The 21,262-nt window shown below is 35.9% G+C and overlaps 1 protein-coding gene across 8 annotated transcripts in view; it reads right to left on the minus strand.

The window, feature by feature from the left end:
• FOXP2 (forkhead box P2) overlaps positions 1–21,262 on the minus strand; it is a 411,711-nt gene that overhangs the window by 21,366 nt on the left and 369,083 nt on the right. For 7 of the 8 annotated variants that reach the window (XM_017817863.1, XM_017817866.1, XM_017817865.1 and 4 more), the window contains 8 exons: positions 18,318–18,405; positions 15,831–15,914; positions 11,263–11,464; positions 10,481–10,557; positions 10,240–10,341; positions 7,710–7,831; positions 6,321–6,390; positions 5,334–5,497 (listed from right to left, as the gene is read on the minus strand). In XM_017817863.1, the coding sequence (XP_017673352.1) occupies positions 5,334–5,497; positions 6,321–6,390; positions 7,710–7,831; positions 10,240–10,341; positions 10,481–10,557; positions 11,263–11,464; positions 15,831–15,914; positions 18,318–18,405 (909 nt within the window). Of the gene's footprint in view, positions 1–5,333; positions 5,498–6,320; positions 6,391–7,709; positions 7,832–10,239; positions 10,342–10,480; positions 10,558–11,262; positions 11,465–15,830; positions 15,915–18,317; positions 18,406–21,262 lie in introns of those variants that run through there. The other variant, XM_017817871.1, reaches the window with a different exon arrangement.

The raw sequence follows: 21,262 nt of genomic DNA on the forward strand, positions 1-21,262 counted from the left end.
TCTTATCCTTATTCATTTGGACAAAAGTTATTCTTTCCCATAACAGCCATAAAATTTTCTAGAAACAGCTTTAAAGATCATGGGATACATGTTCGCATCTTGACATTTGGCTTCAAACAATTCCTGTCTTACAGAGTCCAGAACTAAAATAGCTGAACACAAAGAGTCACAGAGGAGATGAGGATATATTAATTCACCTTTTAAGAAGTCATTCGAAAAATTATTTCTTCTTTTCACAGTACTTTTTTAAAAATACAAACAATTAAAATTCTATAAATCTGAATAACATCTATTAACTCCAGGATTCTGGATTTGCTGTTAGGAACTAGATTATTTAGGTAAATCAACTGAGAATATGAGATTAGTTGCACTGTCCTCAGTGCATTCTCACAGAGTGAGAATTCTCTACATTCTCACAGACTGAGCAGAGAAAAAACCATGATGACAACCCCCTTCCACAAAACCTCAGCAGAGGGATATCTGCTTTTCCTATCTCTTTTGCTAAATCCTCCCACTCCTTATTAAATAAGCTGCAGTGAGTTTTAACAGTATGGTATAATCACCCCATTGTTTCTTGTGGCAAGACTACATTTTCTCAGTCTACAATTTTTCTTGTTTTCTCATGACCAATTTGTCTGTTTCCTCAACTGCTACAGAGACCTTTTCAGATTAAAATGTTACCTTTTCCCCCCAAGTTTATACAATGAAGTAAAATGGCATTTTGCATTTGCCATGACCACATGGAAAAATGATGTAATAAGTGTTCTGTTGATAGAACAACCTGGTCTGTGCCATTTGCAATAATCACTTGAGTGTGATCAGTCTAGTACAAATGCAGAGACAAACACCAGAAAAACAATTGAACTTGATTTCCATCCCTTATATGCCATCTCCAAGAGTGAGAATTCTTGAACATATAATAGAGACAGGAAAAGTAATAATAGAAAGTTTATTTCATTATGATCCTGTTGTTAATTTAAGAATCTGAATTTACTGGTTCTGAAAGAACTGACTTTCAAATCCCTCCAAAACTCTTCAGCAGTATGCTAACTATGATGTTTCTTATGTTGTTAAAAAGAGGTTGTTAAAAATGCTATTAAAAAAAAGTTGCATTATCATTAATGCACAAACTTATTGTTCTTAAGCATCACGTCTTATACAATGCTGTTGTTTCCTCAGGAACAATAATAGTTTTTCCAAAGTTTTCCATAGCCATGCAGCTTTAATTGCATTCTTTGGATGCTTGTGGTTTCTTTTTTCTTACTTTGGAAGTCTGCATTTATACAAAGGTGTGTACTGTGGAACTTCCAACTACATTCCATGTACAATTGTTATGCAAGACTAGCAGCAACTCATTTCACATCAACAATGAATTTTTATGTATAAAGTATCTTCAGTTGTATTTGTCACTTTGAAACCTGTTGCTTATCAGCTATAACTCATAGTAATTTTGGAGAAGTATTCCACACTGAAAAAAATTAAGGAAGAAACAGTCTTAAGCATTGACTTAAATTAAAATACAAGTATCTGACACTGATTGTTGACAACTCAGAAGAAATTAAAATTTTGAATAGAATATATATGGCCACAATAAGTAACATATTTTCTCAGTGAAGATTTATGTCAAGGATGCAGTGCCTACATACCAGGAATTGGACTTGAAGATTAGTCAAAGACAGAACTTGAATTTAATACTGCTGAAACACAGAAAGTAAACCTAGGATTTAAGATCCCACTAGTGATATGCTGCATACTGGATCATGGAATTACCATCTTTCATTAGACAGAGAAAGGAAACTGGAAGGCACACACAGCATAAAATTTCAGATGCTTTATGTAATTATTAATACAAGAGTTACCCCAACTACCAGGCCATGGTTATCCTGATCACCTACAACTTACTGCAGTATTTTTAAATGTTCAAAAAGCATAAGAAATGGAGCGGATTATATTTCATTACCCGAGGCCAAAATTTTAAAGCTTTTAAAGTGCCCTAAATACTCTGGCTGGAACTCGCTGCACTTAACAAGCACTTAAATGTGATACAGTTACTTGAAGTTATAGACCTACTGTCTTTCTTTAGTCAGTGAACAGAAACTATTGTCTAAGCAACTTGATTTGCCCACCTATGTTAAGACACCTGGTCGCAGATGGGTAAGTTGATGATTTAACTGCTCTTACTATCCTCTTTCAAAAACCAGATGTGAAGTATTAGGTTCAAAGACTGGAATAATTTCCCCACTCTCTGACACTCAGTAGCTAAGGTACCACAGCAACAGAAATCAATGTTTCTGATGATGTTCCCATTCTCAAGCATGGAAATACTGACTTCTGCACACACACACAATATTCGTTATGTTTATAAAAAGATGCATTTATGCTAAAAACATCAGTATGAACATCTCAAAATAGGAAAATTTTGCTATCATACATTTATCTGATAAAACAATATTCAGTACAATTTTAACAACCTAATGCTTAACTGACGTGCTCGGTTTTGACACTGTCACTGGGACTCTTCTCACATTTCCTGCCGATGCTCTAATATTAAACAAATATCTTGCCATGAAAGCTTGTCTAGAATCCAAATTCTGCACCTTCCCAGATGACTGCTGTGATCTCTAAATTGTGCATAACCTCTTGCTTCTTTCTCTAATACCATGCTCCATTGTTCCTGGCTGTGTGCCAGCTACAAGATGGCAGGCAACGTAATTGCTCAGCATATACCTGGTGTCATGGCTAGTACAGCCTCCTGGGAATCAGGAGATGGAGGTTTAATCTACTTGGAGATTAATAGAGCCCCCAAATTCATAGGTGAGTACAGCAATTATCACGCAACCAGAACACTTCTCTAGGGGAGAAACATCCAGAGTTCCTGGATGAACCTTCTCAGGAGGCTAAAAGTAAGTTGGTGCTTGTGTCAGTAAAATCCATTTTTTTTACTAGTTTATTAACTATTTTTCATTTAAAAAAATGGTATTATGTAATCTGTGTAGGTAATGCAAAATTTGTGTCTTCATTGTTTGCCATACTCTTGCTCTCCCTATTGTCCCTATGTTTACCTCCATCTTGCTCTCCCTATATTGTCATTTTCTTAAGTAATGCTCTTTAATAAAAACGAGGAGCCTTGACCAATGTGGTCATACAGGCAAGGAAGAGGCCTCTTTTCTTCCTTGGTCCTCTGCCTCCCACACAGACCTCTCCCTTTCTTGACTTTTCCTTGCAGATTGCATTCATTCCCTTTTTGCCTTAGCAAAGAAAAGGTAAAAATGTCACAAGTGAGCAGGTATCTAGTCATAGCCTGTATATTTTGCCTAACAGCTCATAGTCTCACAGAAGCTCAGTGATCATGCACTGTTTGGTACAAGGCATGAATGAGCACGGGCTCTTTCTCCAGTGGTATCTCAGGGCATTTACTGTTGCTTCAATTTTAAAGAACTGAGCAACACGTCCTTACAAATTTCAGAAGAGTCACCACAGTAAGTCCTGAAACTACATCTTTTGACAAATGGCATATCATAAAAATGAAAGAGGAAGGCTGAATCTTGAGTTACGGTGTAACTCTGTGTATTTGCCTTTTTTATAGGCAAGAACTGCTACAATATGCAGTATTTTAGCCGTAAACACAGCTATCAATGTAGTCATATCTACATAATCATATGCACAGATATCTCAGTTTATCCAGCAGAATGGCTGACGGTACATAAGATATGTAAACAGATCTGCCAAACACTTACAAAACAACTTTAATAGCAAGTGTCATTCTTTTCTGTAAAGTAGCTGTTTTTAACACACATGATCTAACTCTTGTTTGCTCTTTAAAGTTTTATTGTCTTGGCATTTTATACAGGAAGAGAGCATTAGCATACTCAGGAGAACTGCTAAAAGTAAAAGGCCTCAAGCTACCCACTGCATGGTTGATAGCATAAAGCATGGGATATAAAAACTTTTGTCTGATTGCTCACTTTACTTGTTTTAAAGTAGTGTTACTCTCAGGAGCATATATTCATGTTCTTTCTACTTCAAGTTTTATTACTTCTTTTGTATTATTTAATACATCTAAAGACACTTCCAAAAGACAAATTTTTCCATTTTGAAAAAGTAATGGTTTGGAACCTGATAAAATACATGAATGTTCACAGTGTATTATTTTCAAAGGCAAGTAGAACAAATGTACAATAAAACAATTAAATGCATGACAATAAACATTTCTGTGTGAGCACAGATATATTAACATACCAAACAAAAGAAGAAAAAATTGGTAAAATATTTCCCCTAAAAAAAGGTCAGATCAAAATGGATTCTTTGCACACCAGAGCATAAGTAAAAAGGGAGTCTGCTCTAAATTACTGTTACTGCTAAATATCCCACTCTAGAAATTAAAATGAGCATTTAAAATGTGAAAGAGAAAATGGAATGAAAAAAGGCAAATGAGATCAGCTTTTTTAAACATAAAAAAAAGGGAGAGATACCATAATTATAGATACACATTAAAAATCATTCTACAGTAAACTTAAAACTAAGTCTCCTTAGCTATCACACTGCTAATTATTATATAAATAACCTAGGAAACAATACCTCCAAGATACATGTTTTACTATTTAGTAAACAAGAAACTGCCATGTTTGACACCACTGATTAAGGCCAGGCATTCCTAAAGCTTCAGACACATTTCTGAAATCCACAATACATCAATTTTTAATACTTCCACTCTCTCAGCTCCATTAAAAAGATGGTAGGGGAAAGATTTTAGAGTAATTAATGATATAGTTAGCTGCTAAATATTAATAGGAATCGTAGTCTTGCATAAAATATAACATATAAACCTTGCCAATACAGACGCACCAGTAATTAAACTTGAATATGTAATTACACTGATTTATATGACAGGCAAAAAGTTACACTTTACTGGCTTCTATGTAAACTGCGGGCAACAGTTAAAGTTTGCATTTTATGGTTTATATAAATGAGCAATATCTCTACTACAGTTCATAAATGGTTTAGAGACTCATAGTTAAAATTAGAACTAATTCGAATGTGAACATTCTCACTACACCTTACAAACCAGGCTGTGAAAATGACCACAGAGATCATTATGTTCAATGCTTGCAAGCAAGATGATGAGGTTTAAAAAAGAAAGGCAAAAAAAAGAGCTTATACCAATCTTACTACAAAGTAAATGAAGACACATCTATTTAAATGTTTTAATATAAATGTTTAGTTTCAAATATATAGCTCCAGACATTTCACTTACCATCTTTCAAAGCGGTTTTGAGTAATATTGTGTCTTAGACTAAGGCATTTTTTCTTGAAAGGAAGCTAAGTGGACTTACATGTGAGGCTGAGGAGAGCAGCCTGGACTGCTATTTCCATTACTGTCAATGTGATCCAGTGAACCATTGAGATCTTCATGGACTGCCTGCAGTAAGCCACTGGATGCGTTATTTATCAGTCCTGGGTTACTAAGCAATGGTAAACTACTCTCTGCCAGTGCAGCCTACCAAAATGAAGAGTAAAAACAAAATGATTACTCCATATATATACAAAGCACTCATACATGTATGAACATTTAGAAATATACACACACAGAGCAGCTCATTTTGAGTAGTTGTAGAGGTGGTCAGAAGGATTTCGTGCATTTCCAATTATTTTCACATTCTGAATATAACAGCATTTCTACTTCTGGTTTGCAATTTCTCTTACTTAGGTTTCATTATTTTCCATTATTAACTATGTTCTGATATTCATGGCATTTTCTAGTTTTATATCATTTTTTGACTCTGAATTACACTTAACCCCTTTGCCCTTCCACACAATGTATGGCTCCTTTATAATGCAGGCAGCTGCTATACTTTAAAAAATGACCAGAACTTACCTCAAAATAAAAAAGTCCTGACATTTGCCTCTTCTGCATAAAAATTATATATTATAATTAAACTTTAAAGTTTTTGCCATGAGCACCATGTTCCCAACACTATGATGTGAAATCATTTATGACAGCTTGGATAAATATTAATGCATATCCACATGCATTTGCAAAAGCTTCTATCAATCTAACATTTGCAGCAAAACTGAGTGTTCCAGATTTTGCCACAGGGTGTCCTTCTTGCTTCTTCACATCAAAAGTAGAATGAATAAGAACTAGTACTTGCAGTGCTAGGTAATACAACTTACTCGGATGATAAACCCAACTATTTAGAATGACCATCAGGTCCACATAAACATAAAAATAGGTAACTCTATACCAAAGTATAAGCAGAAATTAAATATGTCACACATATTTACTGTTAGCAAAGAAAGAATAGTTTAGTATTTTTTACCTGCAAGCTTGCATTAAGAGCTGCTCCATAGCCTAAGCTGGTGGGTATGTTTTTCACTAATGTTGGGCTTCTGAAAATAAATGATTTTTCAAAGTTTAAAAAACAGGCAGACATCCTGGGTGGCTCATTGGGTTAATGGATGGGTTTGTCAGCTCAGATGACCAGAGTTTAGACAGCAAAAATGAAATTGGGGGTGAAAGGGGCTCAACCCACTAGAACACATTGATTTACTTGCATCAGAAAAGCAAAAGTCTTGTTATAATTAGGCCCACGTGGAAATTTGCTCTGACAGCCGGGCCATAGTGACTCATAAAGGTTCTGATCTCACTGAAAGAATTTAACAGAAATAGCTTTAAACTTTGTACAACACCTGCCTCTGCCACCCTTGCTGCAACATTTGTTTTAGTTTTCTGAACTAACATGCGTACACAGTTGTATACATTCCATATAACTACACAAAGGTATCAAATAAAAAAGATCTTACTTTTCCCTACCAAGAAAATATGAGGGTACAATAATGTATAAATAACTGCAAATGAACAATACAGTAGATTAATTAGTTTCCAGCAAATCAAACACACCATATTTAAATCAGATTAAATACCATATGCTAGATCACTATATATTTTCAATAAAATTAGTGCAGAGGATGACTCCAGAGGTCAGCTAGGCCACTGTCTACAAACAGATGCATTACAGAAATAGAATACCTTCCTGCAAAGAAAAACCTCTAGCTCTTGTCTCTGCACCTTTGGTTTTATCTGAATGGTTTTATCAAAACTAATTATATACTCTCAAGGAATAAAAAGCATCCACAGAACCAGTCACACTGACATGGGATTAATTTGAAAGTAGGGCAGTAAGCATGCCAAAGGTCCTCCTGTGAAGGCTTCTCATGAATACTACCCTCATCAAGAAGATATTTTTGAGGTCAGTACTGTAGTGTATGATACCTATATTCGAAAATGACCTTGAACGACTCCCACTTCTGTCAAAGGTTTACAGTAAAAAGAAGCACATATGAAACTCTTAACACATGGGCAACATATGTACAGAGGGCTATTTTTAATATATAGTAGGAGAACTTACGGTAGATGGAATTAAAATGACAAACATATGGTGAAACACGGAAAAAACCATTATCACTTTCCTTGCAGCAAACTATATTGGGAAGTCAGGCAGGCAAGGAACGTACAGAAAATAGTGTTTACCACAAAAATGAAATAAATGTTAGCTCACTGAAGAGAATGCACTAGCATAGCTATTAGCTTGCTATGTATTCTCCACATAAGTGCCCGCTTTGTCTGTCAGGTTGTAGTACACAGAGGACTCACTCAGGTTACAAAATAACAGAACAACTCAGTTGAACAAAACCAAACACCAACGTACCCTGTTATCTTTTGTGACCTTCGCTTCTGGTACTCTACTTCATCCACTGTCCATACTGCTCCTTTCACATTTTCGACTCGAACAAAACACTTGTGCAGGCTAAGATTATGACGCACTGCATTCTAAATCAGACACAAAAGGGGGAAAAGGTAGTAAAATTAATACTGTTTAAGAAGGCAGCCTATCGGTATACTTTGTTAATCTTCTTATTCTAAATCACAGTGAAAATCTCAATTTAGTTTAAGAATTAAATTCAAAATATGTATAATATTGTAAACCCCAAACTCACAAATTACTGGAATCTGCAGTTTGAACTTTGTGATAACAGAACCTTCCAAGCTATTTTAATAATAGCTGTGTCAAAACCTTCCTTTCATTGAACTGGTCTAAATTGCAATATCTGTACAAATTACAGTATCTTTGAAAATGCCAGAACAATTAGGTCAGCTCTGTTGTGTCCCTGATCAAGCACTTGGGGATGGTTGAAATGTCCAAAGGAACCAGTCCTGCTTGAGGTATTAAAATGCTAAAAAGGCTACAGTGACAAGTGTTAATTTTGCACAAAGCTTTATGCAAATAAGCTCAAAGGCATTCTTTTCATCCCTATAATAACGAAATGACAGAGTTTGTTTATTCTGTATTATTAGATGACATATGCAAGTTACTTTGCAATACTGTCCCTGCACAATAGGACATACTTAGGCTTTTTAAAAAGGTTTTCTCACTAAAGTTTGGCACTTTTTTTTTTTAATGTTAGACAGAAACTGAATAAAAAGTCTTCCCTATAACCTGAATGTGCATTTTCTTTACCACAACTATGCAAACAGATGTGGTTGGCTGCTTTGTATTAGAGTAATTATGCAAAATTAACATTTTTAAATCAAATTAAGTAATTCTTAAAATTTAAACTATAATAAACATACAGTAGACAGCATAATTTACTTTGAATATTTCCCATAAATCAAATTATAAATCCAAGCAAATATTTCTTCCTGTCAAGGTAAACTGGCATATAGCTATCGAGTACAGTCAGTAATGACCTAATTCTTATTTTACGAATATAAACCAAAGTAATTTTGATGAAGATTTCTTTCTATTTGCACAAAGACAAGCTTCTGGCTTGCTTTAAGAAAAGAATTCTTAAAATAAAAAAGGGGGGGGGAAGCATAAGCAGATCTAGCATCTGACCTGAAATCCAAGGATTTGATTGATCTTAATGCCCATGGCTCTGAATATGATAATTTTAATATTAATGAGCAAATGAGCAGTTTTATTATGCATGCGATATAGTTAGAACTAATAAGCTGTTCAGAATGAGTTTTGCTGGATCCCCGAGCTGTGGAGATGAGACCAAGCTAAGATATTAAATCACCTTTCATTTCTTTTAAAATTTCTTTCAGTAAATCAAATGATGGAGCATTCACTGCATTCTCTAATGAGTAACAAAAGAAAATGTAAATCTTCAACATAAATATTACTTACTGAAAAAGCTCTAAAACATATTTTCTACAGATTACCTCTGACATTTCATCTTATAAAATACATATCAAGTAACCATGCATAAATAAAACAATTACATTCATTTACAGTACAGTACCACGTACTGTAGCAACTAATAACATCTAAACATTTTGTAAATTAAAAGCATTGTGAGCTTCACACCCATATATCTGTAATCACTTGCCAGATTAATTTGCATTTTAAATCCAAATTAATTCACTTTAGCATATCTCACAGTCTAAAATTCTTAGTATGCTGATGAGTGCTTTGCTGCCTCTATTCTTCTCAGCTACAAACATTTTCCCCCTTTTGTACCAAATGGCTTGTGGCTAATTGATGTTTCTGACTGCTTTTTGAAATGAAAATAAAACAGTTCACTTAGTCTGTGCTGAGTGCCCTTATCTTTCCAGACGTTGCTCTTTTTCCAAAAATAGATGCACAGAACTAACATTTTTTTAGCTCCTTGTAGGATCCAGACAATGAAGTTGTTTGGACAGGGATATAGATGAACCCTTTTGTCTAAGTAAATAAACTGCATTTATGTTCTGACAGGATAATATTCACTTTACTTTCTTTTAGTTCCAGCTGAGTAGCCATGGCCCTCACTCCTGTGGCAGCTTCAGTCTGTATGATGAGGTACAGACCAAGACAAAACCTACAGCCTCCATTTGTTGCACAAGGCAAACAGACATTTTTCAAACTAATTAGCCAATAATATGCAAGAGAAAAAGTAATATAGTGCGACTAACAAAGGTGTTGATGATTGAGTGCTCACACTGTAATTAGTGTGTCAGGCCCTCATTTCTCTGCCAAGCCTCAGCTATTAATTGCACCAAATTAGAAAACTGTATCAGAGGCAAAATTATTCTTTCACTTGTCATTTTGAGAGAGGGAATTCATTCCATTCAAGAGGCAGGTTAAAAAGAGGGGAAGCAGATACTAATCTGCTTATGTCATGTAAATAAATGTTCCTTGTGCTGTCTGTACAGGGCTGCGCTAGGCATCTTTAAACTGCCAGCAAAGAAGTTACCTTCCAAGTTGCTGCATTACGCCTGAAGTAAGCAAATGTCCGTGTAAACCAGCTGTAAATTTCATTAAGTGTTAACTGCCTGTCACTCGATTCCATGATAGCCTGAAATGAGACAAGATACATAGTGACATAAAATAATGGTTTACTAACTAGATTGGATGACACTTTCTCAACCAAGCCTTACTTTAAGCATTAATGAATTTTAATTTAATCAGGCAAACCTTATTTTCTCTCTACTTACCTGCCTTATGAGAGTTGCATAAGTAAATGGAGGTCTGACATCTGCATTTTTATAAAATTCATAGTTTGGGGCAATTTCTGCAAAATAAAACCATACAAACTGTATGTTAATGTTATTAGCAGCCTGTGTTGTGTATTATGATTGATAACATTGTTTCCTGTGTGCTCACAACAATTTTCAAAGGAACTATTTACTCAGGAAGGCTCAGAAGTCTTTCTGCGCTCCTCAACGTAAAAGTGCAAACGAAGCATGCCTCAGTTGGTCGCTCAGTGTACACCAGCAGGGGCGTAGCCAGCCATCCGGCATGCTGCCAGCAGCAAGACTATTTTAAAATGTGCAAACTGAGTATTTTCTTACATGGAGCTACGCTGATGGTCAGCCTTCTCCTTCCCTCCCTGCTCTCTCTTATTTCCCATCTAAAACATTTCTTTGTAGGATTTTTCTCTGGCTGGCCGTACACTAACATGCACATACAGAGTTAAAGACAGTTAGCACAGGCTGATGGCAGCTAAAGGAGTATATATCATCATCAATACCAATCCTTTTCACGTATGCAGTATTAACATGTGCTAAACCAAGACTGCTTCAGAGCTTCTTTTTCTTTCAGTTTTTTATTTCTTTTTAATAATTGAAAAAAATCTGGATTTTAAAAAAAATTCAATTTATATCATCTGCATTAAATACCTCTCTGACAGCCTCAATTTACCTCTGCAATATTTTAATACTTAACAGCACAAATTTAGGGAATATCAAAATAAAAGTATTGATCCAAAGTGTCCTACCTGATGACATGGGAATGTTGTATTTGTCTGAATGCCTTCTTCGAATGGCTCCCACATTGGGTACACTGGCTGGGGTGATTACAGAAGGTCCCTGGGTAATTGGGGTGACTGGGGCCGTTGGTGTTGTGGGAGTTTGAGGTAAGCTCTGTGGGGATGCCTCCAACATGTTCTTAGACATGGTGACACTAGACACCAAATTGAGCTGCAGAAACCCAAAAGGAAAGAAGAAGTAGAGAGAAAATAAATTAAAAAAAAAAACCAACAAAAAAACCCCCCAAAAAACCCCAACTTAAAAAGGTTTGACAAATGAGAGTGGATTCACTTCTACAGCTGTGTTGCCACTAATAAGCTGCAAAAGGAAGCAGCCAATCTCAACTAATTACAGGATGAAATTGTATCATAAGAACTCTAATTAGAGGATGCTGTTAGAGGTTATCTAATAATCTGCTGCAATGTTACTGAGGACTAACTCCTTCTAGTACTACTAGACTTCATAGAAAGTATGTTTGTCTGCAATAGAAACTAGCTGGTGACTATTTAGGTCTGTTGTAAAACAGATCTAGCTCCTGGTGAAACAAAAATAACAACAATAAATGCAATAAAAGATGTTAGTATTCATACAAACAAGACTTAAAATAAGTTGCAGTTCTGATGCTGCCAGAGTTTTGTATTTTTTTTTCCCCGGTCCCAAATCTCAGCTGAGAGGCTCCAGCCAGCTGGAAAATTTTACACTGACCTTTAGTCTCCTTGCTAATTTGGTGGAATGGTAATGACATTACTACATATTCAAACAAAATTGTCTTAATTGCAAATTAGCCGGAGGAGGCTGAAAATTTTCAAATTAAATCTGATTGGAGATGGAGAGAGGGAAATGGAATTTCCTCACTAACAATCATTTGTGGCATGTGTTAACAAATATAATGAAATGTCAAGTTTGCCAATTCCTCTGGAAGTATCATTTTCAATTTATGATTACAGTGTCACTTATTGCTGATCTACCCTGGAAAGTGGGTGTCAGGGTAAAAAAAAGGAAAAAAAGGTGTGAATGTATGCAAGCTGTTTAACAGTGTGCCCTTCATTACTCCCCTCAGGAAGGCCCTGTTCCTCATTATCAAAAACTCATATTACCTCAGTCATATTTACCGTACATCTTTTGTCATAAATAACATCCAATTAGCAGAATTTATACTCAGGGCAGCACATAAAAAGATTGCTTCCATATACTTAAATGATACTCATAAGGGGTAACCTGTAGTCATTTTCACTTTATACAGTAATTTATAGAGCTGAGCAGGAAAATAATATTAATTGTTCTTCATCTGTATGGAGCAACTGCAAGGGGGTAAATATCGAAAATTTGGGGTTTGTGTATAATTTAGTAACACCTGCCTTTTTAAATCCGAAATACACTTCTTAAGATAAACCTCTTTTTAATGGGGAGAAAATGATGTGTACAGCATTGATTGATCTTTCTTTGTGGATTTGTTTTACACATTTAGTCAGTAGAGAGATTTGTTAGGGAAACAAAAATTAACATATGCCAGCTAATTGTTCTCCTTTCTTGGGCAGCAGCCAGAAGAAGCACATTAGCAGTCTAATAATAACGACTGGCACCCTGAAGGCATCCCCAAGTGCATCTGTTCCCAATAAACCACAGACTGTTCTTCTGTTCCTACTCTAAGCCAGCAGACTGGAATGGGAATTCTTTGTTACGTACATAAAAAAAGCTCAGATAATGCTACCAAATGCTTTATTTAATACATTCACAAAGCTCAGAGTTTAAGCTTGTCTGTGGCAAAAAGAAGCATTTTTGAAGAGTCTGAGAGATGAAGGAAGATTTAAGTGACATATACCTTTCTTAACTCTGAATTGTTAACTTTTGTTTTTTAATATCAAAGCTTTTAAAAGTGCATTTGATTTTTATAATAATTTCCTTTTACAAACAAGCATACAAATTAGAAAAAAAAAAAGTTTTCTTCCACAGCATTTCATTGAGAGATTCTTTAACTTATCTATTTGCCAACAAGAAAATGCAAAATGAAAAACCATAAAACAGTAAAACTTCTGGCACAGCAATAGCATGTAGCTACAATACACTTTATAGACACATTAAAAATTACAAAAGCTGCAGAAATACTCAATCTGTATGGATGCAAACTACTATGTTTACAATGTTACGGTAACTTATTCTACCAGCTGGCAATAATAAGCATAACATGTTTGTAGGCATGCAATCATGAACTGATAAAATAGAATTTATTATTAACTAAAGAAAAGCATGTAAAACCCAGGATGAGCACTTAGCCACCTCAGCTCATCTGAATATATTCAAGGTTGGGTGAAACTCATTATTCAGGACTCGCAGCCTTGATAACTTTGATTTTCATCCATCCATAGCATGGCCAAAAGGTACCATTTAATGAAGTACCATTCAGAGAGTAAATGGGGTCATATAATAGACAGTGCGGTTGCACCTTGTGTTCATGTACTGATAGCTGTTAAGGGTGCAGTGATGAACCAACAGAGCTCATTTCTCCTTGGTAATAAATTCATGCTATTAATATTTATCAAATGTGTGGGCCGTCTCAACTGAGCCACTGCACATGAGACCATAAATCTCTACTATCATATCAATTTTGAAGCTTCTTTTGTACAGTGTATAAATTTTAGGGGGGGGGGAGAGTAGTATTGACCACTCTTCTTTCAAACCAATTTGAGGCCAGCAGTGCAGCTCACCACTTCAGATATCTCTAGTTCCAAAGGGAACTTTAAACTGTGGTTTCATTTTAAATCGCTCATCTAAGATTCTGTATTAATTGCCCACCATCAAACGCAATTAGCAATTCTTTCATGTGTGGTTTATGTAATGTAATACTTCAATTACATTATTCATTCAGGTTCTGTTTTGGATTATAGGCTGAAAATTCTTTATTAGTGTAGATGTAACCATGCTGCTGGAGTTTTAAAAAATTTACTGATTGAATAATTAATTGGAAAAGAACAAGCTGCAGATTCCTGATGGATTTATGAGACAATTATTCTGTCTTGTGATTATCTACATTATACTATAGGAAGGAATGAGAAAAATAATCTTATTGAAATGAGACAGTGGCTTAAAACTCTAAAGAAACAATATTCTCAAAATTTTGATAGACTAAGATCATCTGGGGTTAAAATAATTAAATAGTAAAAATGTGTTCTGAAAACCTTTTCCCGCACAGTTCAGCAGCATTTGGTATCTAACCTGAATTGCTAGAGAAGCCTGCATGAGAGAAAAACTTCACAATGCATTGAAATGTAGAAAGCACTCAGATTGCTTTATTCATATATATCCCACATATACTAAAATTTAAGTTTCCAAATGCTTTTCCTTAGTAGATAAATGAAACAAAAAAATTTGAATTTAATTAGGCTAATGAAAGCAAAAATAATGCATCTCTCACAAAGGCAAGGGTTAAGGAAATGCCAACACTTTTTTCATTCATCACCAGGTTATGAAGTGTGCCCTCAAACAAAGATTTTCTTTGAAGTACGTGGAGCTGAAAACACAAGAGATGGAGCATGCTGTCCGTCTACGTAAATATTAACTGGGCATGATATGCAAGTGTGCTCTTTAAAACAGATTATGTTCCTTCTTCCTACATTTCTAGACATTTATAGCCACAGATTTTCATCAATACCCCAGCACTTCATCTTCAAGTACTGGTATATCCTCTTCATATTGTACATACAAAAGTTACTGTCATGGTTAACATTAATGAACAGTTCATGTTTCACACAGCTTCTAGTATAAGTGCAGTGCATCTAAGCACAGTAAATTTTAAGTATTGCAATGCCTGACACCTGACAGTACAACACTAGACCTGCATCAGACAATACTTTTGCTTATATGAAGCCACACTGAGTTTAATGGAGTTTGAACCTGACTGCAGATCCAGCTGCACAACTGGGGCCCGATGCAGCGCTGTGGAGCATTTGGAAGCAACAGTGACTTTTCAGTATCTGTACAAACCCCAACAGCATCAATCACAGTGAATGTATAACACTGCAGCCCTGACAAAAAAAGGAGCAAACCCCTGGTGTTTACAATTCTTTCAATTCGCTGAATAAAATAACGTTTTTGTTCAGTTGTTTAAGAATAAAAATTGTTTATTTGTGTCTCCTATTTGTGTAACTAATTTGAGAAATTTTCTAAGTACCTAGATTCATTTTACATTTACTTTTTACTGCCACTGAACTTCAGATCTTTCAAAGTGGATTTTCTTTTAATATCTGTAAATACATCACAAAAAGATATTCTCTCTAGCTTCAGTCTCAAGGCAATGATTTGGACACTTACAGGTGTACTTTGTTTAGTGTCGCCTATCGTGTAGATTGGATAGATTTTGTAAAAGATAGCATTACTTTTAAAGAAACATACAATTTGACAAGCTATTGCATTTTACTTTCATTCTATTGCCACATTTTTTATCACACTCATTGTTTTCTAACTGTCACTAAATTGTTCATTTTCTTAGCCTGCTACATTCATAGACCTATTTACTGTTTATAAAGCAATATGCACTTACAGGTTTTGGAGATGGCTTGGGCTCCGAGGGTCGCATGTGCAAGTGGGTCATCATTGCTTGAAGACGTTCACGTTCTTTAGAAAGCTGTTAAGAAAGAGTGAGATCAGAAGCATTTTAGAAATGACTGATACAGCTATTTCACTGCAGTGATACATCTTATCATGGAGCTTGTCTTGGTGTAATGATTCCTACATATAAAAGTCTGTGTCAGTAAAAACTTATCTAAGAGGAAATGTAACTTTGGGCATGGAAAGAAAGAAAAAAAACCAAAAAACTTTTATAGCCTTTCATATGTTAAAAGGTCAGAGAAAACAAATAGCACTTCATCTTTTTGTCAATAAGAGAATTGAGGTCACAGTTGCCTCAACAGTAACAAGTTACTAAGACCATAAATTAGAAGGCCCATAGAGTCTCTTTAAAGTCCTGTGGACACTGTTAGCAATGGCCTAGTGCCAACAGCTGTGAAGGGGTGAAGGGTCCTCAAAGCACAGTGCCTGCCAGGATTGACTACACACTTCATCCTTTCCCACTGAGGTCCAGTTAGTGCCCCCTGCAATCTGCCATCATCAATCTAATTCAATAGAGTGACAGAGCCTAGGCAGTGTGAAATGCTGAACTCTGCCATCAAGTCGGCATCGACACTGAACTGGGTCTCATTACAACTGATGGACCCTACTTCACTAGCAGTCAGACAAAGCAAAAAATGGCATAATTGGTCACACTGCAAGCTAAATCTTCACTTGGACTGTTAGATTACAGCCTAGCCTTTGTAAATGGTAAACAGTTCTTAAGCAGCCCTTACACTGCCTTTAGAAAACATCTCATTACTCAAACCTCTACTTTTTCCTAACTTATACCATTTTCTGACCATATGGTATGTAAATCTTGGTAGTTTCAGACTCAAACAAGTTACCAAATTAAAAGCAAAAAAAAACCAAAGAGGATGAAGTGTTTGAAATATGTAACTTGTGGATAAAAATAGCAGAACATGAAAGAGGAAAATGTACCTTATAACATGAAAAGAATTTTTTTCCCACAAACTAGGTTGCAAGAAGAAATGCTCAACATTTTATTCTAGTGACTTGGCTCTGGATACCTACAATATGATTACAACATCAATTGCAATAAGAATCACTTGGTATTTAATATTACCACTTTCTAGAGAGTTCTTGCTCAACAGTTACACCTGTAGACTGAGACTGGACTAAGGAAAACAACTTGTAAGTAATTTTAAGAGAGGAAACGATCTTTACTACTGGATATATTTTCAGTATTATGGATATAATTTGGTCAGTGCATCTCCAATTAAAGAACATTTGAGGCAAGGGGGTGCGAAGAGGGTTTCTTCATATTGTGTGGCTTCATACTATGTGTGTGACACTTTAGAGAGATGGTATTTGCCGTGACGTAAATTCCTAACAAACAAATTAAGCTAACACTATCCTATGAATATTATAGAAGAAATAGCAGCTTTACCTGGGTTTAAAAATCTTTCATTTTAAGGCAAATGACAATTTCTGTACATTATTGTACAATCCTCTCGCTGTTTTGTGTTTCCAGTGTTAAAATAAAAAATACTCAAACAGTTTGCCTTGGCTGAAAGAAGAACAAGTATTCTTACATGAAAGAGGACAGTGAGACAATATGCTAAAAGGTGAGAAAGGCGAAACGTGTTTATCCTTCTTTCTCCAGACACGGCGAGTAACAGAGACAAAAATCTCAATCCCTTGCTATGTCTCTTGAGCTCCTCTGGCTGGTCCCAAGAGGGGACAGGACTGCTGAGAGATGCCCCCGCTCTGACTACTGTATGGGTAGGAGGGGGTGGCGTGGTGTAAGTGTCCTGCAGTCACTCATGAGGCTTGTGCCCAACCTTGGTGGCCTGATAAGTGTAATCTCAATACTGTGAGACCCCAGGGGTACTCATCACTTCTTGCATAAGCAGAAGGGAGTGTTCACATACATGCAGTGACCTCTAATGGTTAGAGCATGTATAGGGCACTGGAGCCTCATAGTCCTGGGTGTGGGACCCTCCTTGAGTAGGTCTGACATTACACCTTCTGCTTGTAGAAAAATGCCCACTGACATGCTGGAAGTACTGCTACTCTTTAATCCTGCAGAATGGCATAGACAAACACCAGAGGTCAGAAGGGGAAGAAGGAAGAGGGGTCCAGATCCAGTGTTTCAAGAACTGAAGATGGCTTGGATCCAGTCTTTGCTCCAAGGACTGCATTTTTCATTCACGATGAACGGCATTGGTGTTTCAGTTAAAGCAAAATACTGCAGACAATCTTGATGTTAGATAATTATTGCATAATTTATAATGTGAAAGATCTTTAAATAAAAAATCCCACTTGTTCATTAGTATTAACAAATTTCATGCAAGAAGCATATGGCTTTAACCTAGAGTCACTAAGGCAAGTGTATTCAATTTAGTTTAGGTTGATAGTAAATAGGTTGATAGTAGGATAATACATCCGTGTAACAAACCTGTATTTCTAACTGCTGAACCACTTGCATTTGCACCCGACACTGAGCAGTGCTCCTGTCATCCAATGCATGTTCATTGTTAAGGTGCCTAGAGAAGCAAATAACACAGTGTTAAGATGAGGAAAATATCTTTATGAGTCCATTTTTCTCTCCTGTGCATATGGCTTCCATTAGTTCCAATGGGAGTTATGCAAAAAGACCTAATCAGAGCATGCCTTACACAAAACAATACAAAATCACAAAACTGATTATTTCATTTAGTTCTACAAACTTTCCCAGTGATGAGTCAGATACCAGTTCCTATCTCCCAGGTCACATATGCCATCTAAAGGCCAATGTAACCAAATATGGATATTTGTTAGAGTGACTGAACAGATTTCCACTCCCTGTTGCTGATGCAGATAAAGGGAATCACCTTACAAATGATCGTCCAAAAGATGTAATTGCTTTTAGGCTGCTTGAACAACTGTGAATTAGAGTTTGTTAAGATTTCTCTATCTGCTCTTCTTTAATCATTAAGCAACAACAGAAGATCTGCTACCCGTTCCCCAAAATAGAGCTGTAGGGGAATATCCAATTTTCAGTGCAGTTTCTAGAAGTAGCCTCTGAGGATGATGGAAGTGATTGGGCCCCCCAGTATGAGGAAGAGTGTGCGAGGTAAAGGCAGGGGAAGGACCAGCTACACACCTTACTAATACAGCAAACCTCCTGGGAGAGATTCAGGGTATGCATGCCAGGTTAGCAAAACAAAACCACACTCTGCAACAGGGAAAGAGGACCTCGGTGAACAGCTGCCTGCAACTGAACTTCAGCCCAGACCCAAGTGGCTGTTCCCCAGAGATTTCAATCAAGCACAACTTTACAGAGATCATTTAATAATGTTTTTTGTAGGACAATGTTTTCATTTTATTTTCTCTCTCTCCCAGGATCAAAGAAGTCCCTTTTTGAGCTTTTAATAGTGTGTTTGCTGCTCCACTGAGAAGAAAACATAAGAATCAGGCTAAAGAAGAAATGAGAGCAAAGGAGTTCTGCATTTGAATGTGGATTTACTGGCTCTTTCCACTGTAGGCACGAGTGGTAAGCTTTGCAAGGACTACTGTCATGGATGGTCTATCGCACAGTTACAGTAAATAAGTTATCTGTGCTGTGGAGGAAATGTATCTTCTCCTTTTTCTTTCCTAGCAGAATTAATCAGAGAACTATGTAGTCATTTGATTGTTAATCTATGGGAAAATGTGTTCATCAGAAACAGTGGAAAATTAGGAAAATAGTATCTCGGTTTTACTAGCATTTGTCTCTTTTCATTTAAATCATGACTTCTCAGTTTTACGACCCAATGATAAAGTTTTCAGGTGAGCAGAATACAACAGGTTCTGCTATCCTTGCAACAGGCATGGCTGGGGAAGAGATTGTGAAAGATATTTTTAATTCTTTTAATTATTGTTTAAAAATTTAAAAAAAAAAATGTTTAAAGAGTATACATGTAGCTTGCTTGGTAGTTTATGCTAAGTACAAGCATCACCAAGGACACATTTCCTTTATGTGAGTCATAAAACCTATAATTTATTTATTTTCAAATGAGCTGACTTCATTCCCCCCCATTGATGCAAAAAATTCAGTCAGTTTAAAAAGCAGGTAATTGCCTAGAATGTACCATTCACTTGTTTTTTGAAATTTTGATTCAAAAGAATTTTACTCCCTCAGTTACAGAAGCATGATAGTGCACAGTCTGTAAAGGTAATGGTTTAATGTTTTCTGTTAATGGGGTACAAAATTGCCAGAAAAAGGTCTGAAGCCAGATTTTACCTCAGCATCCTTACCACTCTCACCAGTACACACCAGTACCCTGTGCTTCCACGTGCATGTATGCTCACCTGCATATGCTCACAGGTATATGTGGATAACACATTAGAGTAAGCAAGAGTGTAGGTATAAAAGATCTCTCAGCCCAAGTTTGAGGTTACTGTGTACTCATGATTATTTATCAGTTATTACAACACCATATGTTTGCATAACACCTTACAAAATAGATACAGACACAGTCCTTGCCCTGAGGAACTTTAAATGCAACAGCAGTATGCAGTATGGGATAAGAAAGTCCAGTATAATGTAATTTCAATATGATTACATGGTAACTTGGGAGAATGTTCCAAGTTTCTTGAGAGTTAACACAGTAATCTTCGGAAACTCATGAGATATCTGCATCTTTTATACCATGCTTTCATGTAATGTGGTTACTTGTGCTGTGCATTTCGGAGAAAAGCTACTTTATGGAAACATTAAAAGTGTAAAAATTGTTTTAAGAATTATTTTTTCTGATCTTTCTTGCCTGTGAAGTAGGCTTGCTTTATTTATCACGCAAGTACAGGCAATGTAGTGAAAGAAGAACTAGGTCTAATACATTTTTAAAACCCTCTAAAATAACTTTTCTCTGTATAAAGTTGCTGCACTTTTAGGGTCTAATATGCTGCAATCTGCCAAGACAGACATACATTGTTTCCTCCAGAAGACCGAAAATAATTCCAGACTTTTTGGGTTTTTTTTGTTTGTTTGTTTGTTTTGGGTTTTGGGTTGGTTTGTTTGTTTTGTTCTCCTTGTCATGCCTTTTAAGTTATATACAAGTTGTGCTGGTCAATTTTCATACTTCTTTGGCATATTCCTAATCTTTTATCTTGTCTCCATCTTTTACTAATCCCATGTTAACTTGATTTTCTTTTTTTTTGTTTTTTAAGGGGAGAAAATATCTCGGAGGACTGAAAAGTGATCCTGAAGAGCTGAATTATAGGTTTGAAGGTGTAAAGTAGACTGTGCAACACACATGCAGCTTATTCCATAATTTTGCTGCTTATTACGTTGTTGAAAGAAACAGGATTTTCTCTTGATTATATTTGCAACATATTAGGAAATAAGAAAGCAAATTATGAACTACACATACCATTAGGAAG

Source organism: Lepidothrix coronata, unplaced genomic scaffold, assembly GCF_001604755.1.
Source record: "Lepidothrix coronata isolate B3197 unplaced genomic scaffold, Lepidothrix_coronata-1.0 Scaffold63, whole genome shotgun sequence".
Classification (NCBI taxonomy): domain Eukaryota; kingdom Metazoa; phylum Chordata; class Aves; order Passeriformes; family Pipridae; genus Lepidothrix; species Lepidothrix coronata.